This window comes from Dysidea avara, chromosome 13 (genome assembly GCF_963678975.1).
Source record: "Dysidea avara chromosome 13, odDysAvar1.4, whole genome shotgun sequence".
Lineage (NCBI taxonomy): Eukaryota > Metazoa > Porifera > Demospongiae > Dictyoceratida > Dysideidae > Dysidea > Dysidea avara.
Window position 1 is genome coordinate 17967767 of NC_089284.1, and position 23071 is coordinate 17990837.

A 23071-nucleotide genomic window follows, 5' to 3' on the forward strand; every position below is an offset into this window, starting at 1 on the left:
ATAACTAAGCAAAATCACCTTAAAACAATGTCAATAAATTTTAAATACTCTAAAGAAACATACTCACTACTCTAATAGAGCAATCAGTTTGACTGAAAGTTTGAATAACTGATGCATGACTAAAGTTCCACTGTAAATATACTGAGAACTAGCCATATAGTATATGTAAATATACTGAGAACTAGCCATATAGTATATGTAAATATACTGAGAACTAGCCATATAGTATATGTAAATATACTGAGAACTAGCCATATAGTATAATTATAACTGTCTATCACATCATCAGTTCAGGCAAGCCAAATCATTTTACAACTGACAAGTGGTATTTGTATGGTTTATATACAACATGGTAAAATATGAAGATTAATAATTATTAGAAGTTATTTCCCTACAAAGAATTCTATTTAGTTGCTATGTACACAAATTTAAATTCAGTTCTTGGCAACCAAGAGATTGATAGACTGATGAAATTTTGTTGGAGTCCATCCTTCGTCCAAAAATTTGTCATGAGCAAAATAAAGAAAGTCAACATCTTCTAAATGGTGCACATCAAACTTGTCACCTACCAAACAGTCACCATAGCAACATGCTATACACATGTACTCACCATATAATCTCTGGACCTTTTCTGATGGAACATTATATGGCCTAACTGGTTTTGCTGTATTTGTGCAACATATAACAATATGATTTAAACACAGAGTTAGCTAACTCCCTCGCTCAGACTCATTGTAAACAGAAGTTGACAAGAGAATTCGTTTTCTAGGCTTCAACAAGGATACGCAGACATCAATGTATCTGAGATGAAATGAGATGAAAGTACTAAAGTGTGACTCTTTGTAGTAACAGCTATGATAGTGCTCTTACTAGCTGTACATAACACATGGTGCCATGGTTGGTTCGTGTTCACCTGAGCCCTTGTTTCTTATTATTACATGGGCCAGCTGCCCAAACATTATTAACACTGTGAAGCCTTTAAACATGGGAACTGTTTATCAATAAAATGCCTTGATACGGAAAGGAACAAGTGAGTTATGAGGCAATTCAGGTAAACAAACATGTTTGCAACACGACATGCTTATTCCAGTACAAAACCACTGGGAGTGACCATGTTCACCTCTTGTGATTTTAGCAGGAGCTCAGGTGAACGCAAACAGACTAGTGCAATGATAATATACACTTTATATGCATGTAGCTGTCTATGACTTGGCTCATCTAATGGGTGCATACATATATTAAGTATCACACACACACACACACACACACACACACACACACACACACACACACACACACACACACACACACACACACACACACACACACACACACACACACACACACACACACAGAGTTGGATAGTCTCTGTAGTATGATGACTGTTCTATTAGAGTGTTTGACTGTTCCTTTATACATGACGTCTCCCAGAAAATTTTAGCAAAGTAACCATCTGAGATTGAAACTGGTGGATGGACATTTTTTTTGAAAGTACTAAAGGTTAATGTTATAAATAGCTCCTGAGTACTGAGACAACAAGATTTACCATTAGTGTTGGGCGATTGCAAAGTTTTCACAAGACGATCAATAGCAATGAAAATATCATGATAATGATATGTATCATGATAGTATCTAAATGACAGATCAGTAGTTAGCTGCTTGTACAATTGTGAACAAACTTGCTAATTTATACATTGTAAATCATTGCTCCTTTCTTGTGAAAAGAATATGGTTTATGAACAGAACTGCTTAGCAGTCAATTAGAAGTGTTATATCCATCACTAGTGTAGTGGCTAAATTATCACAAGATGATTCATGATATTTCTTGACTATTGCCCAGCTCTAGTTACCATATACACCAGCATCACATTGCTGCATATGTGACTGCTCTATTAGAGTGTTTTGATAGTTGAAGCCCAAAAATAGGCCACAGAAAAAATGATTGAGCATTTGTTTCATTGTCTTGACTGACTGCTCCACCTTTGAACTTTAAGGCCTACAAGTGTGTACCAACTAAGATCTTGTGATAGTCAGAGATGGATTATTTTGAGACAGTCTCTCTAGGGCCTTCTGGACAATACCAGTGTGTTTCTAGTCAGTTATAGAACTTTGCGTGGGCAAGATCAAAGGAAAAAGTGTACTTTAAATTTCATAAAGTACACTTTAGGGCAAACAGTGCTTTATTGCCCACAAAGAGTACTTTATTGCAATAAAGCACTCTTTGTGGGCAATAAAGCACAGTTGCCCATGTGCTCTAGTGCAGGCTAATAGCCTGCAGCACACACGCCAGTATGACTAATCACCCAAGCCAGTGAAGGCTGATATCCCTCACCGCGCTGAGTGGTCAATCACCCCAGCCAATACGAGTTCTACCACTGGATTGCTTTTGTAGACATACCTAAATGCTTCGATGATGGGTGGGAGAAGGTAACGTTGCTGTTATGTTTGTTAATGTAAACGGACAAGTCCTGGAGATATCACGGAAATACTTCACCATGCGTCACAATAGGATCGATTGTGGGTTACAACCCAAACCTGCCAAAATACGCGATGAACGTCTATCATGCCAAACTATGGTGAACTACACATGAGTTACTTTGTTAAACTAGTTATTGTGCATTCAGGCTGCTAACAATTTCTGCGTCTCATGCTTTATTTTTCATATAGCACTCACGGCAATGCTTTAACATATACTTATTCCTGTCACAATATTATCATCAAGGTAGCAGACTACACCAGAAATGTCTGATCAATTACATCAATGCTGGGGCACAGCTCAGACAATGATATTGATATAAACCATGTTACATCAGAAACCCGTGAAGTGCCTTGTGTTGAGGTGTTGAGGTGCTTGTGATTGCAGTACGTTCTAATAATGGGCTCAGCAGCAGATTTACATGGTTTTGACAGAAATCCACTTTAAATTTAACTCAGTGACAGTCAAACTGCTGACAGTTTATGATAGCAAAAACCTGTATATCAATAACATGCATTGAACTAACATCTATTATAACTATTAAACCCTCAGCAACACCTTACTTTTCACCTCACACTGCATTAAAAAATTAAGATACTCTAATAGATCTTTTCCCTCCATTTAGTTGTAAGCATTGAAATTACAGTGATTGCAATTCTTAGAGCATGATTGATTGATTGATTATTTTAATCCCACAGTACTCAGCACAGCTGTTCTTCCTTACCGGACAGAATAACAGATAGCTTGACATAAATGTACAAAGACAAGTATACATACATGGTGACACATACAGACATGGTGACACATACAGACATGGTGACACATACAGACATGGTGACACATACAGACATGGTGACACATACAGACATGGTGACACATACATACATGGTGACACATACATACATGGTGACACATACAGACATGGTGACACATACATACATGGTGACACATACATACATGGTGACACATACATACATGGTGACACATACATACATGGTGACACATACATACATGGTGACACATACAGACATGGTGACACATACAGACATGGTGACACATACATACATGGTGACACATACAGACATGGTGACACATACAGACATGGTGACACATACAGACATGGTGACACATACAGACATGGTGACACATACAGACATGGTGACACATACAGACATGGTGACACATACATACATGGTGACACATACAGACATGGTGACACATACAGACATGGTGACACATACATACATGGTGACACATACAGACATGGTGACACATACAGACATGGTGACACATACATACATGGTGACACATACAGACATGGTGACACATACAGACATGGTGACACATACAGACACAGTGACACATACAGACACAGTGACACATACAGACACAGTGACACATACAGACACAGTGACACATACAGACATGGTGACACATACAGACATGGTGACACATACAGACATGGTGACACATACAGACACAGTGACACATACAGACACAGTGACACATACAGACACAGTGACACATACAGACACAGTGACACATACAGACACGGTGACACATACAGACATGGTGACACATACAGACACAGTGACACAGTGACACATACAGACACAGTGACACATACAGACATGGTGACGCATACAAAAGCAAACATACAAATACAATTACTGATCACTACAGAAGTCAAAAACAGTGGCTGGAAAGTTTTGAAAATAAAAAATATCATTGGACAATTCATTCCACCATTGTGAATCAGCATGCTGAAAAAGTTTTTCTGGTGCAAGCTAAATGACAGTACTGGTGTGATGGAATAAATCTTGGTGAACATTCAGTGTTGTAGTCATGGCTTTGCCAAAAAAAATTAATGGATCCAAAAATGAAATGTTTTGTCCATTGTAGATTTGGCTCATAGCACATAACAAACAATATTTGACTAGTGGTGGAATAGACAGCTAATTCAATTAGGGCTAAAACGAATATACCGAATATTCGAATTCGTATTCAATTCAAATTCGTTCGAAGCAATTATAGTAATTCAAAACATCGAAATTACAGTAAAGATGGCGGACACTAGCAATGAGGAATCTTTCTCAACAACATCAGACACTGGACTAGAGATGTACCTATAATCGGATTGGTGATCGCGAGGGTGATCAGATTGGTTGCTGATATACCTTCCATATTAAGTAATAATGGCTCGAATAATGGGCAAAAACACTTTATGAATCAAGTAGTTTGCATGGCCAGCTATAAAAAGCCTTTTTGCTCACTACAAACTAACAGAAGGTATAGTAGCAAAGTTACATCACTTCTCTTTCCTCAATGCTACAAATCATTAGAATATACATCATGCAGTAGCTACACCTGTAGTTCTATTTGATTTACACTTTACAGAATATACAATAATCGAGCGACAATAATTTAATCGGTATATAGTATCAGCTCTTTTAGGTACAAATTAATCGGATATTGATACAACTGAAAATCCTTATCGGTATGCCTCTAGTAGCTACCGGCATCATCAGACACTTTCATTTCAAAAGCTGGTTACTGAGGTTTTAACTTGAGATACCAAATTTTAATGATGTTTTACAATTCAATACAAATAATAAGAATTAACACATATACACTGTATTTCAGTATTACACTAAATATAGAATATTCTATTATTCGTTCTGGACTAAAAACATTCTTTCTCTTTCATTTAGAATATTCGTTTTAGCCCTAAATTCAATTATTTACAATGATAAGATACATGGTGAAACTTTTGTAAATTAGCAGTGACACGTCTACCCCTATCGTGTAGATGTTGCAGATGCTGGCTATAACCTCTGGAGGCATGTACCTATTTATTCCATAACACTCTACATTAATTTTCAGAAACCAACTTTAGATCCACCACTGAGGCATGCACCACCTCTCAAAGGTGACATCTTCTAAACAGTAAAGAGTTAATAATACAATATGTCGTTTTATGTGCAATGTAAACTTGTGGAGGCAGTAGTGTGAAGGAGAATAAATACATTGTAGAGGATGACTCACTAATAAACTACTAAATTACAAAATATGCCACACACACACACACACACACACACACACACACACACACACACACACACACACACACACACACACACACACACACACACACACAACAAACACACACACAAAAACAAACACACACACAAAAACAAACACACACACACACACACACACACACAAAAACAAACACACACACAAAAACAAACACACACACAGTACACATCCATACTTGCTCCAGTTATCCATTGGTATGGCAACCAAGGCATTCATGTCCCATATTGCATCAACTGCTCCTCCACACATTTCACTAAATACACAAAACTACATATATACACTTTACAAATACGTGACCAAGCCTGCGAAAATAGGACATGTGGACACAAACTACATCCTATCACATATCAAGTCATATCTCAGTTATAAAATGAATATTTGCATTCTATTACTTGTGTTACATAGCCAACTAAATGTTTAATAAATGCTGAGAATTACATGGTCATATAATAACCACATAAAATTCATGAGTCATCAAAGTTTGAAAAAGTAGGCAAATTTTATGTGCCAACGTGCCCTGTTTTCGCAGGTCTGGTCACATATAGTCTCTGATCCCCAGCTGGCCTGACACTAATAGGTGTCATGGTGGATCATCATTGCAAAAGTGATTTGAAAGTGAAACATAGTGAAAAACACAACTTGAGAATAAACTACTGTTACATCATTAAAGTAATAGCACAGCTTACTTAATGTCATGTCATGCTATTTACAAGTGAAACTTTATCCAAGCAAGCATTTCCAATTATAGAACAAAGTTAAATGCCTACTTTTTTAATATGAACTTATCGTTTAAAATAAGCACAGCAATGTGTGAATACATACAACATAAATGTTATTAATGGCAGCAGCATTGGAGACATTTCAACATGGAGCACCATCCTGTGGCATGGCCCTGTAGCAATAAATTGGCAGGTAGTGTCCGCTCAAATTAATATCTTGAGCTTGAGAAGTGTTAACAAACAGCTGGTGTGATGCCCCTGGGGCTGTATTAGTGTCAGCTAGATTTAGCTTGTGTTTAGCTCATCATGAATTACTATTCCAATCAGTAATCCCATTATTAATCATATTGCATGTATGTTACACATGTGCTCAAACTGAGGCTGCACATTTTTGGAAATAAATTTTGCACAAAAAAACGTTCAATGAGACCAATAAGCTATTTGTCTGGTTTACAAGTTAGTTTCATGCAAACACTTCTGGACTTATAGTATCTGCCCCTCCATCATTATACCTGGTACAAGACAGGATATCACTGATCACAATTCTCAGCTTGACGTCAACTGCCTGTGTGGAAGATAGCACCAACACAAATTAGTGTTGTGACATTACTTCATATATAATGACATCATCATTTCGTCTGTGTGTTGTAAAGGTGATGTTGTGTTCCTTGAGGAATTGTTTAGCTGCCAGCTCAGCTAGTTCCACTCCAACTACATCGTAGCCTTGATCCACTAGCCTACAATCATTATAGGAAATACTCTATAGAGCATTCACTTGACTCACTGACTTACCATTTCATCTCCAATGACTTGCTGCACAGAGGGATCAACATCCTCGCCTGTTTGTTCCCATCAGTCAGTTGGTCGATATATTTCACTAGGCTACTACATTACAGCATGTTTAACACGTACGTATTCAAATGAGAATTTCTAACTCTGCCACTTTATCCCTATGCCAAGGTGTGTTTCCAGTCTCCCAACGTTCTATCCATTCTACAGCCATTTTTCACGGCACCAACAGCTACGCGCTAGTGCATATCCAAGTGCTCATTTACTTTAGTACAAACCGAAACCCACAATGTAAGTTGACCTACAAGGTTGCATTGACCGTGTATTCTATATAGTGCCCACCTAGATACCGTTGCCAGGTGAGGAAAATGTACGGCCGAGCACCTCGTGTGCTGGTACACACAGCGGGGGGCAGCACAGGCTCGAAACTTGGACCAGGGTATTACTCTCCGCAAGAACCAGGAAGACAATATCGAACAGGTTTGATTTTCTTTTTTTATACATATATATATATATATTTTTTTTTTCGGAATGTTTTTGTCTGGGTGTCTTCAGTGGCTTTCCCCACCTCACAGATAATATACCTTTGGGGTGTATTATCTATAGTATAATGTTACTGATGTAGTGAACACTTTAACATGATGTGTACTTTACAAATGATGCACCGCGTAGGCTTTCGTGAAGGCTTCACTGGGTATTCGGTAAAGAATGAAATAGGAAAAGGTTCACTAGCTAGTGATGCTGTCACCAGTGACAAACATCTTTGTGTAATTGTTTATCTGACTAGTAGCTATAAGTGCCCTATTCTCACCTAAGGTTAGACATGCTTTTTTTGCAGCAGCCGCAATATTTTAGCAGCAGAATACAAAGCTGTTCTTCAGCTGTGTTCTGTTCGTACATGTATACAATTACTCTCCAGTTTTGTAGTGAATAGACTAGAGCCTACTGTTTCTCATCCACAATTTTTTGTGGGCAGGCAGTCATTGATTATTGAAGGAATGATCCATTACCTGAAAAGTCTGCTATAAGCTATAAACTGCAAGTCTGGAAATGTTTGTGTGTAATAAGCTGTTGTGTTCTTCACAAGCTGGGCAGTCACAAAAGCTATATTTGTGATGGTTAATGTATCAGTGGCCAGTGAATGACAGAAAATTTGTCAAAGTTTATTTAGTGTTTCAAAACTACATGATTTAGGCCACATAAACTATATCCTCCTGTACTCAAAGTAGTAGTGTGGGAGGGCAGATTTTATTTTTTACTAACTAGATAGCTGAATTAGCTAGCTAAAATGATAATTTTCTTAGACTGCTCTAGCAAGGTACCAACTATAAAAGGTACTAATTGGCCTCCCTTAGCCACCAGTGGTGCAAAAAATACTTGACGAGGTAAGAAAAATGGCGATGCAGGCAGGGATGAAAAACTAATAATTAAATTTTTGTGGCCTTATGCAGATTTTTTCAGACCACACATTTCATCTGACTGTCTCTAAGGCCATCAATATAATCGTTTCCCATCACCTAGTGGAGCAAAAACTGATGTGGGTGGGAGGTAAGATTATTAATTGTACAGTTGTTTGAGTATATGACTGCTTTATTAGAGTATCTCAATCTTGAAAGGTGCAAAGACTGGTCAGTGCCCCCATGCTTCCTATTGAACAAGAGTGGAAGGACTCCAACCCTTTAGTTACTTCTGCTTTGTTTATATACACAACTAACACACTTACCTCAATACTGGTCATTGTGTACCACCCTCTGTGCATTCACGTGACCTGTAGTCAAATAATTAAAATTTGGTACAGCTACCTAAAGGTCAATGTGGGAGGTGAGGGGAAACAAGGAATAAAATAATGATGGCCTAATGGTGATGATGGCCTAATGGTGATGATGGCCTAATGGTGATGATGGCCTAATGGTGCTTTAGTAATGTTTATGCATAAGATAGTATATTCTCCATACTTGGAGAAAATGCTACCTATGCTGTATAAGATTGTTCAGTACAATAGTGTATACATCAGATGGATTTGCTCCATTCTCATCACTGGCTACAAGGGAGACATTTCTGGACATCTCAGATGCTGTTGCTATGGCTCCTGGTCCGGGATATTATGACCACAAAGCTAGTCATGATGTTACCAAGGGAACTGGTCATATGGAGAGTAAGGTAGGGTGAACGTGTTTTATAACAATTAGGTCATGCCTCGGTGTACCATGACTGATATGGTTTATGTTTCAGACCAGACGATTTAGTGATCCCAGTTTCATCACACCTGGTCCAGGGGCATACAATGTGACACAACGACTTGATCACTTTGGTCAACCTTTTAATGTTGAGGTATTATATACTCCACACATACTATATACTTACTGTCTTCTTATAGCAACCACTACTATCAGTTACTCCATTCCCTCACATCAAGTACACCAGACAACCCACAGCTCCTTCAATACCCATCCCTGGGAAGAGCTATGGTTATGAAGAGACTGAAACTGGTGGATTATTACCACAGGCCCCTCCAGATAGGGACAAGACAATGGGACCAGCCTACTATAACATCAACCATGTAAGAGCTTATGTTAATACTGTGTGGCATATATACATCATTGGATATGTATAATATTCTTACAACATGTAGAATGACACAGAAGCTACCAAGAGATATCGAGGTGTACACTTCAGTCAACTAAAGGAGAAAAGACCAGAGTTTACTGGTGTGTACTAATATTGACTATTAGTGGTGGTATAACATCTACCTCTATTGTAGGATTACAAGGACCTGGACCAGCTGACTACAACACAAGTAACCTACAGGTTAGTTGATGATCATTAAGTCTGGTGCATGTGGAATTTGAACTTTAGTCCCACCATGATTTAGTGTGTCATATACTTGCAGGAATCCTCATCTGTTAAGAAGCCACCTCCACCAGCCAGCTCCTTCAACTCTAAGGTACAACACTGATTGTGTTACTGTGCAGTTAATTGTACTACTGCAGGTTCCCAGATATCATGAAACAGTGTCACAAAAAGCAACTAAAAATGTGAGTAGACTCCACTACTGCAGACCCTGTTCAGTGTTTTGAGTGTATGTTCTATTAGAATATGCTTTGTATGGGCTTAGGGTTCATTGTCTGAGACCATTGTAGTTCAGGTTATTGTACAGTCACCATTGAATGATATACACACAGAATATTCCTGGACCAGGTCAGTATGAGTACCCCTCTCAGTTCAAGACTGACAGTGACACTAATGGACATGCTCCATTTGGCTCTACAGCTATTGTGAGTACCCCCCCCTCATTAGAGCTGTGAAACTAGGTACCCAGCTGAACAAAGTGCTGGTTATTCAATTAACTGAAAATACTATCATACTATAAAAATAACTGGTCAGTTAACTGGTCAAATTTCACACCTCTACCCCTAGTGCACTGCTCATGTCACATTGTCACTTGTAGAGGTTCTATGGTGCTGATAAGCCAGTACCAGCCCCTGGTAGTTATGATGATCCTAGAACAGCAATGGAGACTACTAAGAGGTATAATCTAGTTAGTGTTGTTAGTAATGTAATAATGTTGTTGTTATTAGACTAGTAGGGATGAAGAAGAGCCCATTTGGACAGACATCAGTCAGGTTTAAGCTGAACAAACATGCTCTACAGACTCCAGGTTAATATGGTTGTGTTAGTTTAGTGTTATCCATCCCCTGCAGGTCCTGGAATGTACAATGACATGGCAGCAACCAGTCTGTCAGTTCAGCTGTCCAAGAGGGCAATGTGAGTTATAACAAGTTTATCATATATCGTTATGTGTTGTGTCTACAGACTGGAGAGTAACAAGAGAGGTGGATTTGGTAGTGTTGCTACCAGAAAGTTACCATTAGTAAACAAGGACACTGCAGAGATGCCAGGTATCTAGCCATAGTCAAACAAGAAGACACTACACATTACACACTTTACAATGATCACATTTATACAGGTCCTGCCCACTACAATCCAACTGATGACTGTAAGAGTATAGTCTCATGGGTACCAGAGAGCTGTACAGCTAACTTTGCCTCTTCATCCAAACGGATCCACGAGCCACCTCCAATAGTGACCGTAAGATCACCCTCTCATTATTACAGTTACTAGTGTATAATTTATAGGACATCCCTCCTCCTGGAACATATGAAGTACATGAGTCACACTGTAAGACACAAGGTAATCTGTATACTTTATACACATTCAGTGGTACCCTTGTAAGATGTACCAAAACTACTTGTACATAGTGTTAACATTTCAGGGAGGATCAGTCACAACCAGACACCCAGGGATCATCCATTCTGGTCGTCCTCATCTCGTTTTGCTCCACCAAGGGATATACTACTAAACCAACCAGACCCTAATATACCAGGTACCCCCTTGGGCACACCAGCCTAGCCCAGTGTAATAATACAAGTATTATGGTGTACTGGTAGGGCCTGACCAGTACAAGGTGGAGAAGGTGGAGACTAAAGTGAACAACGCTGGACTGATATGCTCAAGAGACACACGGTTTAAAGAAAACAAGAACATTACTCCAGGACCAGCAGCATATACAGTTAGTCATATTAGTATATCATGCTACAATAAGAGTTAGAAATTGGTCAGCCATGGTTGGATGATATTTTATACCAATAAGTAATGAGTTACTTTGTCTGACCAAAACTAAAATTAATGTATTTTGTGTTGAAATTGGTCAGGAAATGGTTGACTGTCATTTCTAGCACTACCAATACACCTCCTATATTGTTATATACATTATCTTATAGTTGAGTGTACCTCAGAGGGATACTCTACTGAAGGGAACATTCAACGTCACCCTTGACAACCCTTACTCCAAGGATGCTATGAGGAGTCAGAAGATGACAGGAATTGTTAGTGACCAGGGGCAACCATCAGTCATTGTAAATAACTGATTTTAATCCTTTCATTGTTTTTTTTTAAAATTTGTGTACAACTATAACCAATATTTCCAGTGATAAAATTACCCATAGTTTCCTTATTTGTTGTTGTTGTACTATCTCTGCTAGAATGCTGAGGGGTCAGAATCTCTTGACATTGAACTTTTAAAAACATAACACACAAATCCCAGACCAGTTGGTCACACTAGTTGAGGAGACAAGCACTTGTTCACATTAAGTTGATTTTTTTAAAAGGATTGCTTGCAAACTTGAGTTGTAATTATTTTTGTTTCAAGTGCTCCTTTTTGCAACACAAAGCACTACACTATTTTATTGCACAGAAGTCACTGAAGTGTTCACATTATTCTTGTGCTTGTGCCCTTTTGTAAATGCTTGAGTTGGTGCTTCAAATATTTGAGCTAAGTGCTTGTCCCATGTCTGTCTGTCTGTTAAGGAGCCATATAGCTTGTGATCTGGAATCTCCCTCTCAACATCCAACCTACAGTTAAACAACTGTACCTCATTTATATTACTTAATAAGTATCATGTGAGCTATCAGTGACATCATGTGAGCTATCTGTTATGTCATCATCATCATTAGACTGATAGAGGGAGGCATTACGTCTCTTAATCACTACTGGTTTATCATTGGTTGGTCTCTTCCTTGTCTCTGTTGTCAAGGGGAGCATCTCAGTAGTATCTAAGGGAGGAGGGTCAGTGGGTGTGGCTATGACATCATCATCACTATCAATATCAATACGATCAGGATTAGTAGTTACTAGACCTGTAGTGGGAGGAGACTAGTATAGTAACACTGTCCTTCATGATGTGGCTTTAAGTTAGTGTGTGTGCTCAACTTGGCTACTAAATCTAAAGCACACAAATTATCCTGTTAACTACTTGTCTAACTATAACAAGTCATCACACCAACCTTGCAGTTGGTCTCCTCCCAGCCATGCTAACTCGGTGACACCTGCTGCACTGCCACTGGGCTCTAGTTAGAATACTGTCTTACATTATCACCAATAAACCAACTAACCTGGGGGCACAAATGGGTTAGCAATGCCAAGCTTGTCACAGAATTCTTGTGTTTGTGGATTAACAGTAGCCATGGCAACTGCAACAATCAAAGACAATAAATCAAGGCATACACACAGACGGACGCACCAGCACGATGATTGATACGCTGGGATGGGTCAAAACATTTAACTGTCTGCTGGAAGTTCTCTGGAATCTGTAAACCATTTAGAAGAATAATACTGAGGAGTGAGGGTAAGTATGTACACACTGAGCTGACTCCTCAAAAACTTTCAATAACTCAACTCATGGACGGAATTACACAAATTCTTAAGATTTGGTAGTACTGCTGGACCCGCTAAAAATATTTCAAGACATAATCATTCACAAACATTTACTGTGGAGAAGCCATGAAAGTGTGAAGTCTGTGTACATACTATAGTGCAAGAAATACATACAAGTATCCTTAGAATACACATTACAATTAAACAACATATAGATTGTGAATGCCCAATGTGACAAGGCCTGACACACTTGAGAACACTACTCCATATGACAACAACACACTATCCTATGTGACAACTACACACTACCCCGTGTGACAACTACACACTAAACACACTACACATATTACTACCTTAAATGATCCACCAAATGCAGTTCTCATTGTCTCAATATCCTCTGGTGTGTTCCTTGTAGTAATAATGTCATGTCATGGATCACATGATCACTGGCTCACATGATATCATCCATCACTAGTGGAGGTATCCATTGTTGTTTTGTAATTGGGAACATGTTGGCTGTTGCCTTGGTGATGGCCAACCAGTCAGGATCATAACACAGCTTGAGGGCAGCATCATCACAATGTGGAACATCTATCACCTTTAATAAAAACAGAGTGACTAGTACTTCAACAACACAGATAATCCTGACTGTTTTATTACAAATAAAAGCACTAACATAGCTTTTACCTGGCCTGAAGTGTTATTTATTAGCAACTGATAAAACAAGTGTTCTTGTTGAACATTTGTAATGCCAAAAATTTGCATGACAGGCTGTACTGCCAGCAACAGCCAACAAATGGTTGCTGACACTATAAACTGTTGCTCCATATTTCAGATGAGCTACTCATTGTAGGGTTGGGACAAATGTTCAAAAGTTTGCTTAATGTGTTACTGACTATACTAGGCCTAAACTACTATTTTAACATTCATTTTAATCATTGTCTTGTTTGAATGTCAAACTAGTTATCCACTAAGTGTATGGTAGAAAGTTCACAATATTTTGTTGTTATTTGTTCTATGACCAGACATTTCAGAAAGTCAACCAAATCTTAAGGTTTGTTCTTAACCAAAAATTTTATTGGTAAAGAATGTTCAGTTTCATTTGTTTACAGTGTACATACTACACTAGGGGCTACTCTCTCCTTTGAACACAGCTGATGAAATCCCAAACCACCTAGTTCCCCAGGACAAATTACAGGCTAGGCAAGTACCTAAGCAGCCTGGGAATTCCTCATCACCCCGGCCTATACATACATAAAGTACACAAACTTCACCTCTAAGAAATGTCTTCTGGGTAGACACTTGTCAAGTGCTAGGAACTTAGTAGTGGAGATCACTTCTCCATTTGATGAACAGTGTTTGTATGAGGCTTCAAATCGGCAGTGAAGGTGTGCAGAGAACCAGTGTAGTGGTCTGAGTGATGTGAGTAACTCCTCAGCTGGGGGACTACCCAATGTGTTGTGTGTCACCTGAGGCAGTGTAGAACATGTAACAAATAATTGAATATGACACCTCTATATAATGCACATGTATTCTTATCATTTCTATTTCAGTGCATGGGTGTAAAATTGGAACTGCACAGTGCATATATAAAGTTGAAAAGCCTATTTGTCTGTTATTCACAAAGGACGAAGATCCTTAGATGTCAAGAAAATTATCTCACCAATCACTGCACATGTAAAAGTAAATATTGCGCAGTGAAAGTAAATATTGTGCTAAACAACATATTCCCATGATTGTTGACAAAATTACTAACCTCGTCTCTAAAGAATGGCTTTGATCGTAATAATTCTTCCGTGTTTCCATGGTGATAGATCCTCCTGGGCCAGTCATGACTCATAGCAATATCAACATGTTTGAGCTAGTGGTATGGACATACACACACACGTACTAAACTTACACAAAATACACATGTACACCAACAACTATTAGCCTACCACACCTTCTGCTATACAAATCAGAGAATGTTGGTCATTAGCCAATGGTCCTCGGAGCTCTCTAATATAAAACACACTCCACAAAATACTCTAATTAATGTATTTCCAGTGATTATGTAACCAAACACGGTGTTTGGTGTTGATACTGGTAATACTTTCACAAGAAATACTATGAATGGTATAAGGATGGTATAAGGATGGTATAAGGATGGTATAAGGATGGCTGATAAAAAAAGATTTGTGAGGTTTCTGGGACACACATGGATACACTACTAATTATTTACAGATTAGAATATTTGGTACTGATACTGAGGTGTTGTACTATGAGATCATGTGATATCATGATCAATCTCCTCTGACTGAACACATATTAGTTATAAAATAGAAGTCATGCGCATAAGACAGACAATGATTCTGACCAATCAAATCACTATACTTTAATGTTTTAAAATCAATTCTTTGCATGTGATTTGTTTTTTATTATTGCCATGCAAAAATAAAAGTGTGCAATAAAGAGAACAGAAACAGCAATATCAGACACAACTACTCTAACAGAACACACACTAGAAGCCACTTACCTTCTTTAGTTTGAATACATCAAATTTTCTCACATGGTAGGTACTCCTTACAGTTCCTCCATTATAGGGAGGCATCTCAAAATGGCCTCTCTCATAATCATGATATTTGTATATTCCTGACAATCCAGCAATACATAGTCCACCAAACTGAACTGCTCCACTGTAGCCAAGGTAGTAAATGTTAGGAGCCACCCAACCACCGTATCCTCTGTGTAGGTTATTATCACCATGGCAACTACTGCATGATGACATACAATTCCCAAAGATGATTGGATGCTTCATGATTGCCACCGATGAAGATTGTCAACACTGGAGCTTTCTTCTCTCCCGAATAATACTAGTGAAATAAGTGATGATGTGGCAAGTTTATATGTGACTGGATTGCAAAAATGTACTTTTTCCACACATTTACATAAGTACACAAACTTTTTTTGTACGCAGCAGGCCTATAGTTGAAATGAGCCAATCTGCGTAAATTGCTAACAACTAACAGTCCAAGCTATGGTGGATGGGCTTGGTATTGGGTAAGAATTAGCATATATAAAAATACACACTAACCTGTAAAGCGGTTGGAAATATCTCCATAGAACGCTCGATACTGATGTTCATAAATATGGCCAAAATACGGTGTAATAAACAAAAAATTGTTTTGGTCATCAAGGAGATGGAAAAGCTCTATTATCGTCTGAAAAGTGAAGTATCCATTACGCTTCATTGTCAGCTACATGTATGTTTAACCCATTACACAGCAGTACAAATCAAGAACTGCTTGAAAAGCACCTCTGCAATCAAAGTAGCCACAATGAAAAATATGGACGATTTCCGTTATGAAGGGAAGCCATCATGTGCTACTGCCAAATCGACACGTTTCACTGTCAGATGGGACACAAAGGAAGACACTGGTAAGTCCATGAAGAATGCATGGTACGTACTGTGGTATGCCAAAAGGCACCTCTCGGGCCGAAGCAACGTTGAACAGTGAAAAAATCAAGCCTTAGCCGTTGTCGAGTTACGCTTGTCCGAATACATCAGTCAGTTACTCAGTCACTCAGTAGAAAATTCCGTTAAATAATTTTTTTAAAATTCCGTAGCAACTTGTTGAAAGCATTTCGGATCGATCTGAAGTCTTGTTTGGGCTTAGTTTTGCCTAACCAATACTGCCTCATCGTTGTCACAAAAAATTGAGGCTGTGATGTTATTTCATGGGTCACGCCTACTCATTTGTAGTCCCTACTATACAGTACTATCGTACTGTATGATACCAGCAAACAAAATGTCATAACTGTTGACTTCTTATACCGGTTAAGTTGCTCTTTACATCAAAATGCAGCTAGATACTGTAGCTACACTCATGGAAACTTTCAGATGATTATATGCAAGGATTAAAAAGTTATAAAGTTGTAAAGTTCAAAAAAATGGGTCAAATTTTGTGTGTGAAAAACATACCTTTCACAAATCCAGTCACTTATTAGTCTCATATGACAGGGCCGCCTTTTCTATTTGTGCATAGGTCATAGTTTGCTGGCATCATTTACATCAGGTCTTATCATTACCAGTATCTGGGTGACTATGTTGGAGTTACACTATTTTTCCTCACAAACAGAAAAAGTGGCCTAGTCACTACAGTATGTATAATGTACTGTATACTGTTCTAGGAAAAACATCATGGAAGACCCACAAAATTCTTGCACCACTTGCAAGAACTTGTAAGAATCTTGAAAGAAACTTGAACCTCATGCTTTATGTATTAAACTCTTTGTGTATATCTAGAAAATGTTTTCACAAAAATGTAATGGATCCAAAGCTCAATGTCGTCCCTTGAGTCTCAGGCCTGTGGTAGTAGTACTAATACCGTCTGGTGACAAAGCTTGAGTTTCTTGGGCCTGCTGGAAGTGCAATCCAGCCAAAATATTGGCTGGCCAATCAGAATCACGGAGCATTTACATGCTCTTCGAAATAGACTAGGAACAAGGATTGCATTCATTTAATTTCTGGTGAAAAATCTTTTAAGACTTTTTGGCTTTGCAAGGTGAGATCAGAAAAACACAGCTTGACAACAAACACCTTCAACGACCCAGTCTAATAAAATTAAACCATCTGCTTTTCCATCAACCCAATTCTGATTGGCCAGCCAATATTCTGAATGGATTGCACTTCCAGGCTCAGCATTATCCCCCATGCAGGCTGGCTGGGCACAAGACTAAATAATCATCTACACAAATAATAGCGAAATGATCTAGCTGTATATGACAATGTTGGTACAATACACAGACAAGCTCACCTTATAGAAGGTGTTCATCTGACGATATTTGATCGGTACTGCCATACAGTTGAGGTCTGTGTCATTCCTCACCGCCTATTATCACACAACATGATCATGTGATCCACTACACACACAACATCACCTGGAAGTCTCCACAACATAACAACAAGTCAACTTTGATGTTGTCACGTGACTCCAGCTCCAGTATAGCATCATAGATCTTATCCAGTTCTCCATGACAACACCCCTCTATAGCTATCTGTAATGATAAACAAACCTCATAACACATTGATTGACCGATTACTAATAACATGTTATCCACAACTAAACCCAGTTACTATCTTGACATCAACACTGAATATTCCCACCAGACCAGACGCTGGTTTGATCCACAGACAATTTGCAATCTTTATATTATCTATTGTACCAAGAGTTCATCAGTATAAAACAGTGAGGGCTTTGTTGTAATTAATTTATATGTGTATGTGTTCTTTCTTGGTTTTTTTGTAGCTGTGTTTTCTCTGTATTTGTCCCCTCCGTTTTTAGTTTTGTATCTTCTACGGAAACACTCTTGTACAGGCTCTGCCTTTTGGCGTCACCCTGTCTTTTGACAAATCAGATAAATAATAATAATAATTGCCTTAGTACTAATAGTATTGATTGTACCATAGAAGGCAGAGAGCCACACAACCTGAGATCTGGCCCTCGTTTACCTTCTCACACACCACAATGGTCGTTGTACTCGGTATACCACACAACGCTTACCTTCATGAGGGTCTAGAGTAAAATTTTATAGCAATTCCAAATAGTGCCCAATTGTTTTTAAGGGATGCGCTTTAACTAGAACTTTGCTTAAGTGATGGGTGCAGGGACATCTATTGGCTCGTCCGTAGCATCAGTTAATATTCAGAGGTCGGATACTGGGAGGAAACACGGCAAAACAAGACAACAAGCACAAGGGGACGAACTAGACCAAGCTAGCGCGAGTTCACTGGCGGACAAATACCAGAGTACGAACTGTATGTACATAGTATCATTATGCAAAATTATCCATGAATGTGTGAATTTGCCACTTCCAAGCTACATTCAGTATTCCACACGAGTTGCAAGGGGCAGTCACTTAAAATTTATTGAAACAGAGTAGATGTGTATAAATTCAGCTTTTATCCTCAGCTATTACATAGTCTCAGTACAATCTCTTGACATCTTCATGAGATTATGTAATTGGGTAAGTTCCCTCAGCTGAATGACATTTGGATAAAAGCTGAATTTATAAAATTTGTTTAATAACGTGTTATTAAATGAATTTACTAATTAATTATACTCATGTGTATGAGGTTTACAAGTATACATAATAATAATAATATACTGTTTTTGACAGTGAAATCTGAAGAGGTGATGTTGCTATGGAAACGGTTTCACCAGTTGGGTCCGGACAAGAATGGTCATGTGCACAGATCAGTGTTTGCTAATAACTCAATCTACACCAGTACCTTCTGTAAACAGGTAGTGATTGTATCATGGTGTGTGTTATATGGAGTATAAACTGATTCAGGTTTAATATCACCATGGTGGTTGGCTATTCGAGGCACAAATTACTCCACTTTATCAAGCTCTTCCTGAGTTCACTGCATAATTATGTTATCAAACAGTATGGTCGTACTGTTTAGTAGGGTTTCTCCTAAAGTGATATCACAAGCCACTAAAAACAGTGTCTATAAACCATTATGGAAATATCATATGCATTGAAAATCACCTTTACGGAATAGTCTTACTCAAATTACAGCATTTAAAACAAGAAAACACAGGCATCCGGATAGTGGATTTTTTTTAAATTTCCATAACTCGAAATTTTGTCTAACTGCCTGCCTACCTGCCTGACCACAGTCGCAAGGCTAGAGGCCAAACAAAGCAGTACACGACCACCGTTTTACACCTCAACAACAAACTCACCAGTGGGATGTGCCTTTTGTAGTTCAGATGTATGTGCACTTTGCCATTTATATTATTTTCAATTAAATGGTTGTCTTCTTCATGGAAACCACACCAAGGTGTTAATTTTCCTTATCAACACTTTCCTTGAAGGAGTGTATTTAATGCCACAGAACTATTTGAGGTGCTTAATGGACTTATAGCAGCTCCATAGGAAAACAAGTTGTGCCATGCCACTAGCTTGATCTACTGTGTAGCTGAGTGGTGAGATCATCAGATCGAGATACTCTAATACAGTAGTCACAGCTTGCACTGAATGAAAACGGAACACTATTCTACATGGCAATCAGCAAAACTAGCCTGCTGTCATTTTCCATGCATTTTCTAGGGAGGGATCTAACTTTGGGGCTTACACACACACCTAGCTAGCTACCCTAATCATTAGGAAACTCACCAGAAGAGCACTACCTTGACCAGGTTATCACTATGAAGCAGAAAATCTAATGCCTACACTGTCTACAGGACGCTCAACTCATTGTGCCACTTTTTAATGAAATTTACAGAAGGAGGAGGAAAAGTTCCATAATGTTTGTGGGGTTTTGACATCCCTACAGAGCAGTCAGATCTACTTCAACCACAAAATTTTTTTTCTGACTATCTTTCATGTTACACAGAATAATACATTGAAGCTGTAACCTGATCACATTTTGGTCCCACACTTTCAGCTGGTTAGACACTTTACAAACAAATCTATGTGGAAGCTACAGGTGACCACTGTATCAAATGATTTTCATTGATTTGTGGTAGATACCTTGTACATGTCTACGTTCTCTGTTTGCCCCCAGTACTTAACTAATAAAAACAAGACTTTTTACAGTGACTATGTCTTGTATTATCCTTGTACAGGTTTGGGGTAGGATGGGACAAGAAGGCAATGTTGAATTGATAACGTTTGATAAGTTCCTGACTAGCATGAAACACTTCCAGTATGATGACAATGATGATAAGCTGAAGAGTATGTTGTGTACTAGTAGTGGTGCGGTAGGGTATGTGTTACTAGTTATCTGCTCTGATCTAGTCAACAAACCACTTTCAGGTGGCTAGACAGGTGACCTTATTATATAGTGACCCTATTAGGTAGGTCACAGGTTTAGCACATCCTACTATCACCACATTTAGAGCAGGTTTTAGTGTGAGCCATGTACAGTATCTAGTGTCTTATAAATGACTTTGCTGTTAGGATATTTTGGCTGGATGGCTGAAAATGATCGGTTAACTAAGGAGCGACTTAAATATGTTATAAACCATGCATTCCCTGATGCTTCAGATGAAGTAAGAGTGTGTTGTGTGTGTGTGCGTGGTATTTGTCTGGCTCTTGTAAAATTGGTCCAACCTCTCTATAATGGAGACACAACACTTTTTGGTCCATTTTTGCTGCAGTAAAAAAGTTCAGAGGCAAAAACATATGAAGTCATATCTGTTGGGACCAAATACATTAAGGCGACTAAATTTAGCAATATACTAAATATAGCGATTTTGCAAAATTAACACATACAAAATTTAGCGATTTTGTGAATTGATGTAATCAATTAACCATACATTTTGTAGGTTTAGCGCTGTACTAAATTTAACAAAATATATCGCTAAATTTAGTTACCGCTAAATTTAGTCACCTTAAGGTATGTGTCCTTGTTATGGAGGATTTTTTCTACCGTGGTTTAATAAAAAATTTAATAGTGTCGTCATCCACTGTTTGATGGTGCCAGAGATGATGGTCATCACCATGTATGTATATGTGGTGCTGGTCAGTGTTGACGTTAATATGGAAAATCCTTTATAAGAGAGCTACATACGATGTCATCATTATTTTCTGTGCATACACAGGAGGTAGCAAGCAAGGTTAATGTTGTGATGGAAGTGATGGACCCACAGCAGAGAGGTATGTATATGTGGGCCTCAAAATACTGTGTATATGGTGCTACACCTAAAGTATTAGAATATATCCTTCAGTTTTGCTCTGTTATAGGTTACATCACTATTGAACACTTCATGACATTTATGCACACCATCTCAGAGGAGCAACTGTCAAAGGCTTTGTCATTTACCATCCTCCCTATTGGTGGGCTTCAATCAGAACAAGATTCTGTCAGGTCTGATGACTCATAACCATGGAAATCTGTGTTGGTGTCATGGTGATGGGTAGTCTTGTTCAGTCTCAATGACTATGGGAACTACCCTAGATGACTGCCTGTTAGAGTAATAATATGTCACATGTAATCATGTACATTATCATGCTATAGTATCTGTGACATTACTAAACATGTGTTAGTGTTCACTGGAACAAGGGGTGAACTGTAGAGGAACCTGAGTAATATAAACAGCTTAAGACCAACCAATAGTGTCCTGATTATCAAGGTCAGTTTATGTACTATATATAGGGTGGTCTAAGGGACACTTTACAGTGGCGGATCTAGAAATATTCAGAAGGGGTTTCAGGTTCCACGTCAACTTCAGCCTAGCTGTAAGCCGAAGACCAAAACAAAACAAAACAAACAAACAAACAAAAAAGGTCACAACCTGCTGTTGAACACCATAATTGTGATTTCAAAGGTAAAAGTATGAGTTTCGCCAGTAGAAAGTCCTACTATAAGTTCTATAACACACTATGTATAACTCGTGGTGATTTTATCACCCACACAATGAGTGGTCAATAAATTTGGGGGGGGGGGGGGGGGGCTATTCTCAGAGGGGGTTTCAGCTGAAACCATTGCAACCCCCCTGTATCCACCACTGCTTTAGAACCTAAATTTCCTCAAGTATCCAAATAACAGGTTCCAGTGTATAACTATAGTCTGGGCTAGAGTATCCCACTCCTCATGTTCTAGGCTGTTACACTACTAACAACGTGAACATCAGCTAATCACACAATCTTCCACAAGTCTTTGATCATGACTAGGCTGGTAGAAATGAGTTGTTGAGGTGAATGTTGGGATGAAGCGTGAGAGCAGTGTGTTACTGGGGTCTGTTTTATTTCACTGACCAAGTAGCTGGGGGTGTAACAGCA

General features: G+C 38.5%; 5 protein-coding genes across 5 annotated transcripts; 2 read left to right on the forward strand and 3 right to left on the reverse strand.

The window, feature by feature from the left end:
* Window positions 1-316: 316 nt before the first annotated feature.
* On the reverse strand, window positions 317-7417 carry LOC136243511 (thiopurine S-methyltransferase-like). The gene is made up of 8 exons (XM_066035013.1): window positions 7230-7417; window positions 7087-7179; window positions 6905-7031; window positions 6807-6859; window positions 5751-5828; window positions 716-801; window positions 611-664; window positions 317-565 (listed from the first exon to the last, which is right to left on the reverse strand). Exons 1-8 carry the CDS (start codon window positions 7295-7297, stop codon window positions 435-437), a joined length of 690 nt encoding a protein of 229 aa, XP_065891085.1. The 5' UTR covers window positions 7298-7417; the 3' UTR covers window positions 317-434.
* On the reverse strand, window positions 2931-5726 carry LOC136243356 (prion-like-(Q/N-rich) domain-bearing protein 25). Its single transcript, XM_066034876.1, has 2 exons — window positions 3442-5726; window positions 2931-2972 (listed from the first exon to the last, which is right to left on the reverse strand). The coding sequence occupies exons 1-2, from the start codon at window positions 4117-4119 to the stop codon at window positions 2931-2933; spliced, it is 720 nt and encodes a 239-aa protein (XP_065890948.1). The 5' UTR covers window positions 4120-5726.
* On the forward strand, window positions 7404-12097 carry LOC136243509 (sperm-tail PG-rich repeat-containing protein 2-like). Its single transcript, XM_066035011.1, has 18 exons — window positions 7404-7563; window positions 9098-9243; window positions 9316-9414; window positions 9461-9643; window positions 9716-9791; window positions 9845-9891; window positions 9974-10027; window positions 10074-10118; window positions 10266-10358; window positions 10532-10611; window positions 10662-10741; window positions 10785-10848; window positions 10897-10982; window positions 11051-11172; window positions 11220-11274; window positions 11357-11467; window positions 11532-11653; window positions 11865-12097. The coding sequence occupies exons 1-18, from the start codon at window positions 7452-7454 to the stop codon at window positions 12009-12011; spliced, it is 1722 nt and encodes a 573-aa protein (XP_065891083.1). The 5' UTR covers window positions 7404-7451; the 3' UTR covers window positions 12012-12097.
* A 404-nt stretch (window positions 12098-12501) lies between these two features.
* LOC136243510 (uncharacterized) lies at window positions 12502-18960 on the reverse strand. The gene is made up of 13 exons (XM_066035012.1): window positions 18841-18960; window positions 18218-18334; window positions 18094-18168; window positions 16067-16149; window positions 15813-16020; window positions 15054-15158; window positions 14572-14766; window positions 13753-13895; window positions 13651-13705; window positions 13164-13230; window positions 13036-13113; window positions 12928-12990; window positions 12502-12780 (listed from the first exon to the last, which is right to left on the reverse strand). The coding sequence occupies exons 1-13, from the start codon at window positions 18844-18846 to the stop codon at window positions 12530-12532; spliced, it is 1446 nt and encodes a 481-aa protein (XP_065891084.1). The 5' UTR covers window positions 18847-18960; the 3' UTR covers window positions 12502-12529.
* LOC136243512 (uncharacterized) lies at window positions 18894-22330 on the forward strand. The gene is made up of 6 exons (XM_066035014.1): window positions 18894-19085; window positions 19457-19581; window positions 20914-21022; window positions 21248-21339; window positions 21892-21946; window positions 22034-22330. The coding sequence occupies exons 1-6, from the start codon at window positions 18935-18937 to the stop codon at window positions 22171-22173; spliced, it is 672 nt and encodes a 223-aa protein (XP_065891086.1). The 5' UTR covers window positions 18894-18934; the 3' UTR covers window positions 22174-22330.
* The last annotated feature ends 741 nt before the right edge of the window (window positions 22331-23071 follow it).

Bases quoted from the DNA above. Each gene is read 5' to 3' on its own strand.
- LOC136243511 (XM_066035013.1), bottom strand. From the start codon at position 7,297: ATGGCTGTAGAATGGATAGAACGTTGGGAGACTGGAAACACACCTTGG. The intron at 6,860-6,904 runs GTAATGTCACAA...TCTTCCACACAG, and splicing joins ATGATGTCATTATATATGAA to GCAGTTGACGTCAAGCTGAG. The intron at 566-610 runs GTGAGTACATGT...ACTGTTTGGTAG, and splicing joins AAAGGTCCAGAGATTATATG to GTGACAAGTTTGATGTGCAC.
- LOC136243510 (XM_066035012.1), bottom strand. The intron at 18,169-18,217 runs GTGATGTTGTGT...GTGTGATAATAG, and splicing joins TATGTTGTGGAGACTTCCAG to GCGGTGAGGAATGACACAGA. The intron at 13,231-13,650 runs GTAGTAATATGT...AATGGTTTACAG, and splicing joins CATTTGGTGGATCATTTAAG to ATTCCAGAGAACTTCCAGCA.
- LOC136243512 (XM_066035014.1), top strand. From the start codon at position 18,935: ATGGGTGCAGGGACATCTATTGGCTCGTCCGTAGCATCAGTTAATATT. The intron at 19,582-20,913 runs GTAGTGATTGTA...ATCCTTGTACAG, and splicing joins CCAGTACCTTCTGTAAACAG to GTTTGGGGTAGGATGGGACA. The intron at 21,023-21,247 runs GTATGTTGTGTA...CTTTGCTGTTAG, and splicing joins CAATGATGATAAGCTGAAGA to GATATTTTGGCTGGATGGCT.
- LOC136243509 (XM_066035011.1), top strand. From the start codon at position 7,452: ATGTACGGCCGAGCACCTCGTGTGCTGGTACACACAGCGGGGGGCAGC. The intron at 9,644-9,715 runs GTAAGAGCTTAT...TACAACATGTAG, and splicing joins CCTACTATAACATCAACCAT to AATGACACAGAAGCTACCAA. The intron at 11,173-11,219 runs GTAAGATCACCC...TATAATTTATAG, and splicing joins AGCCACCTCCAATAGTGACC to GACATCCCTCCTCCTGGAAC.
- LOC136243356 (XM_066034876.1), bottom strand. From the start codon at position 4,119: ATGCGTCACCATGTCTGTATGTGTCACTGTGTCTGTATGTGTCACTGT. The intron at 2,973-3,441 runs GTCACCATGTAT...ATTGATATACAG, and splicing joins GTGTCACCATGTATGTATGT to GTTTTTGCTATCATAAACTG.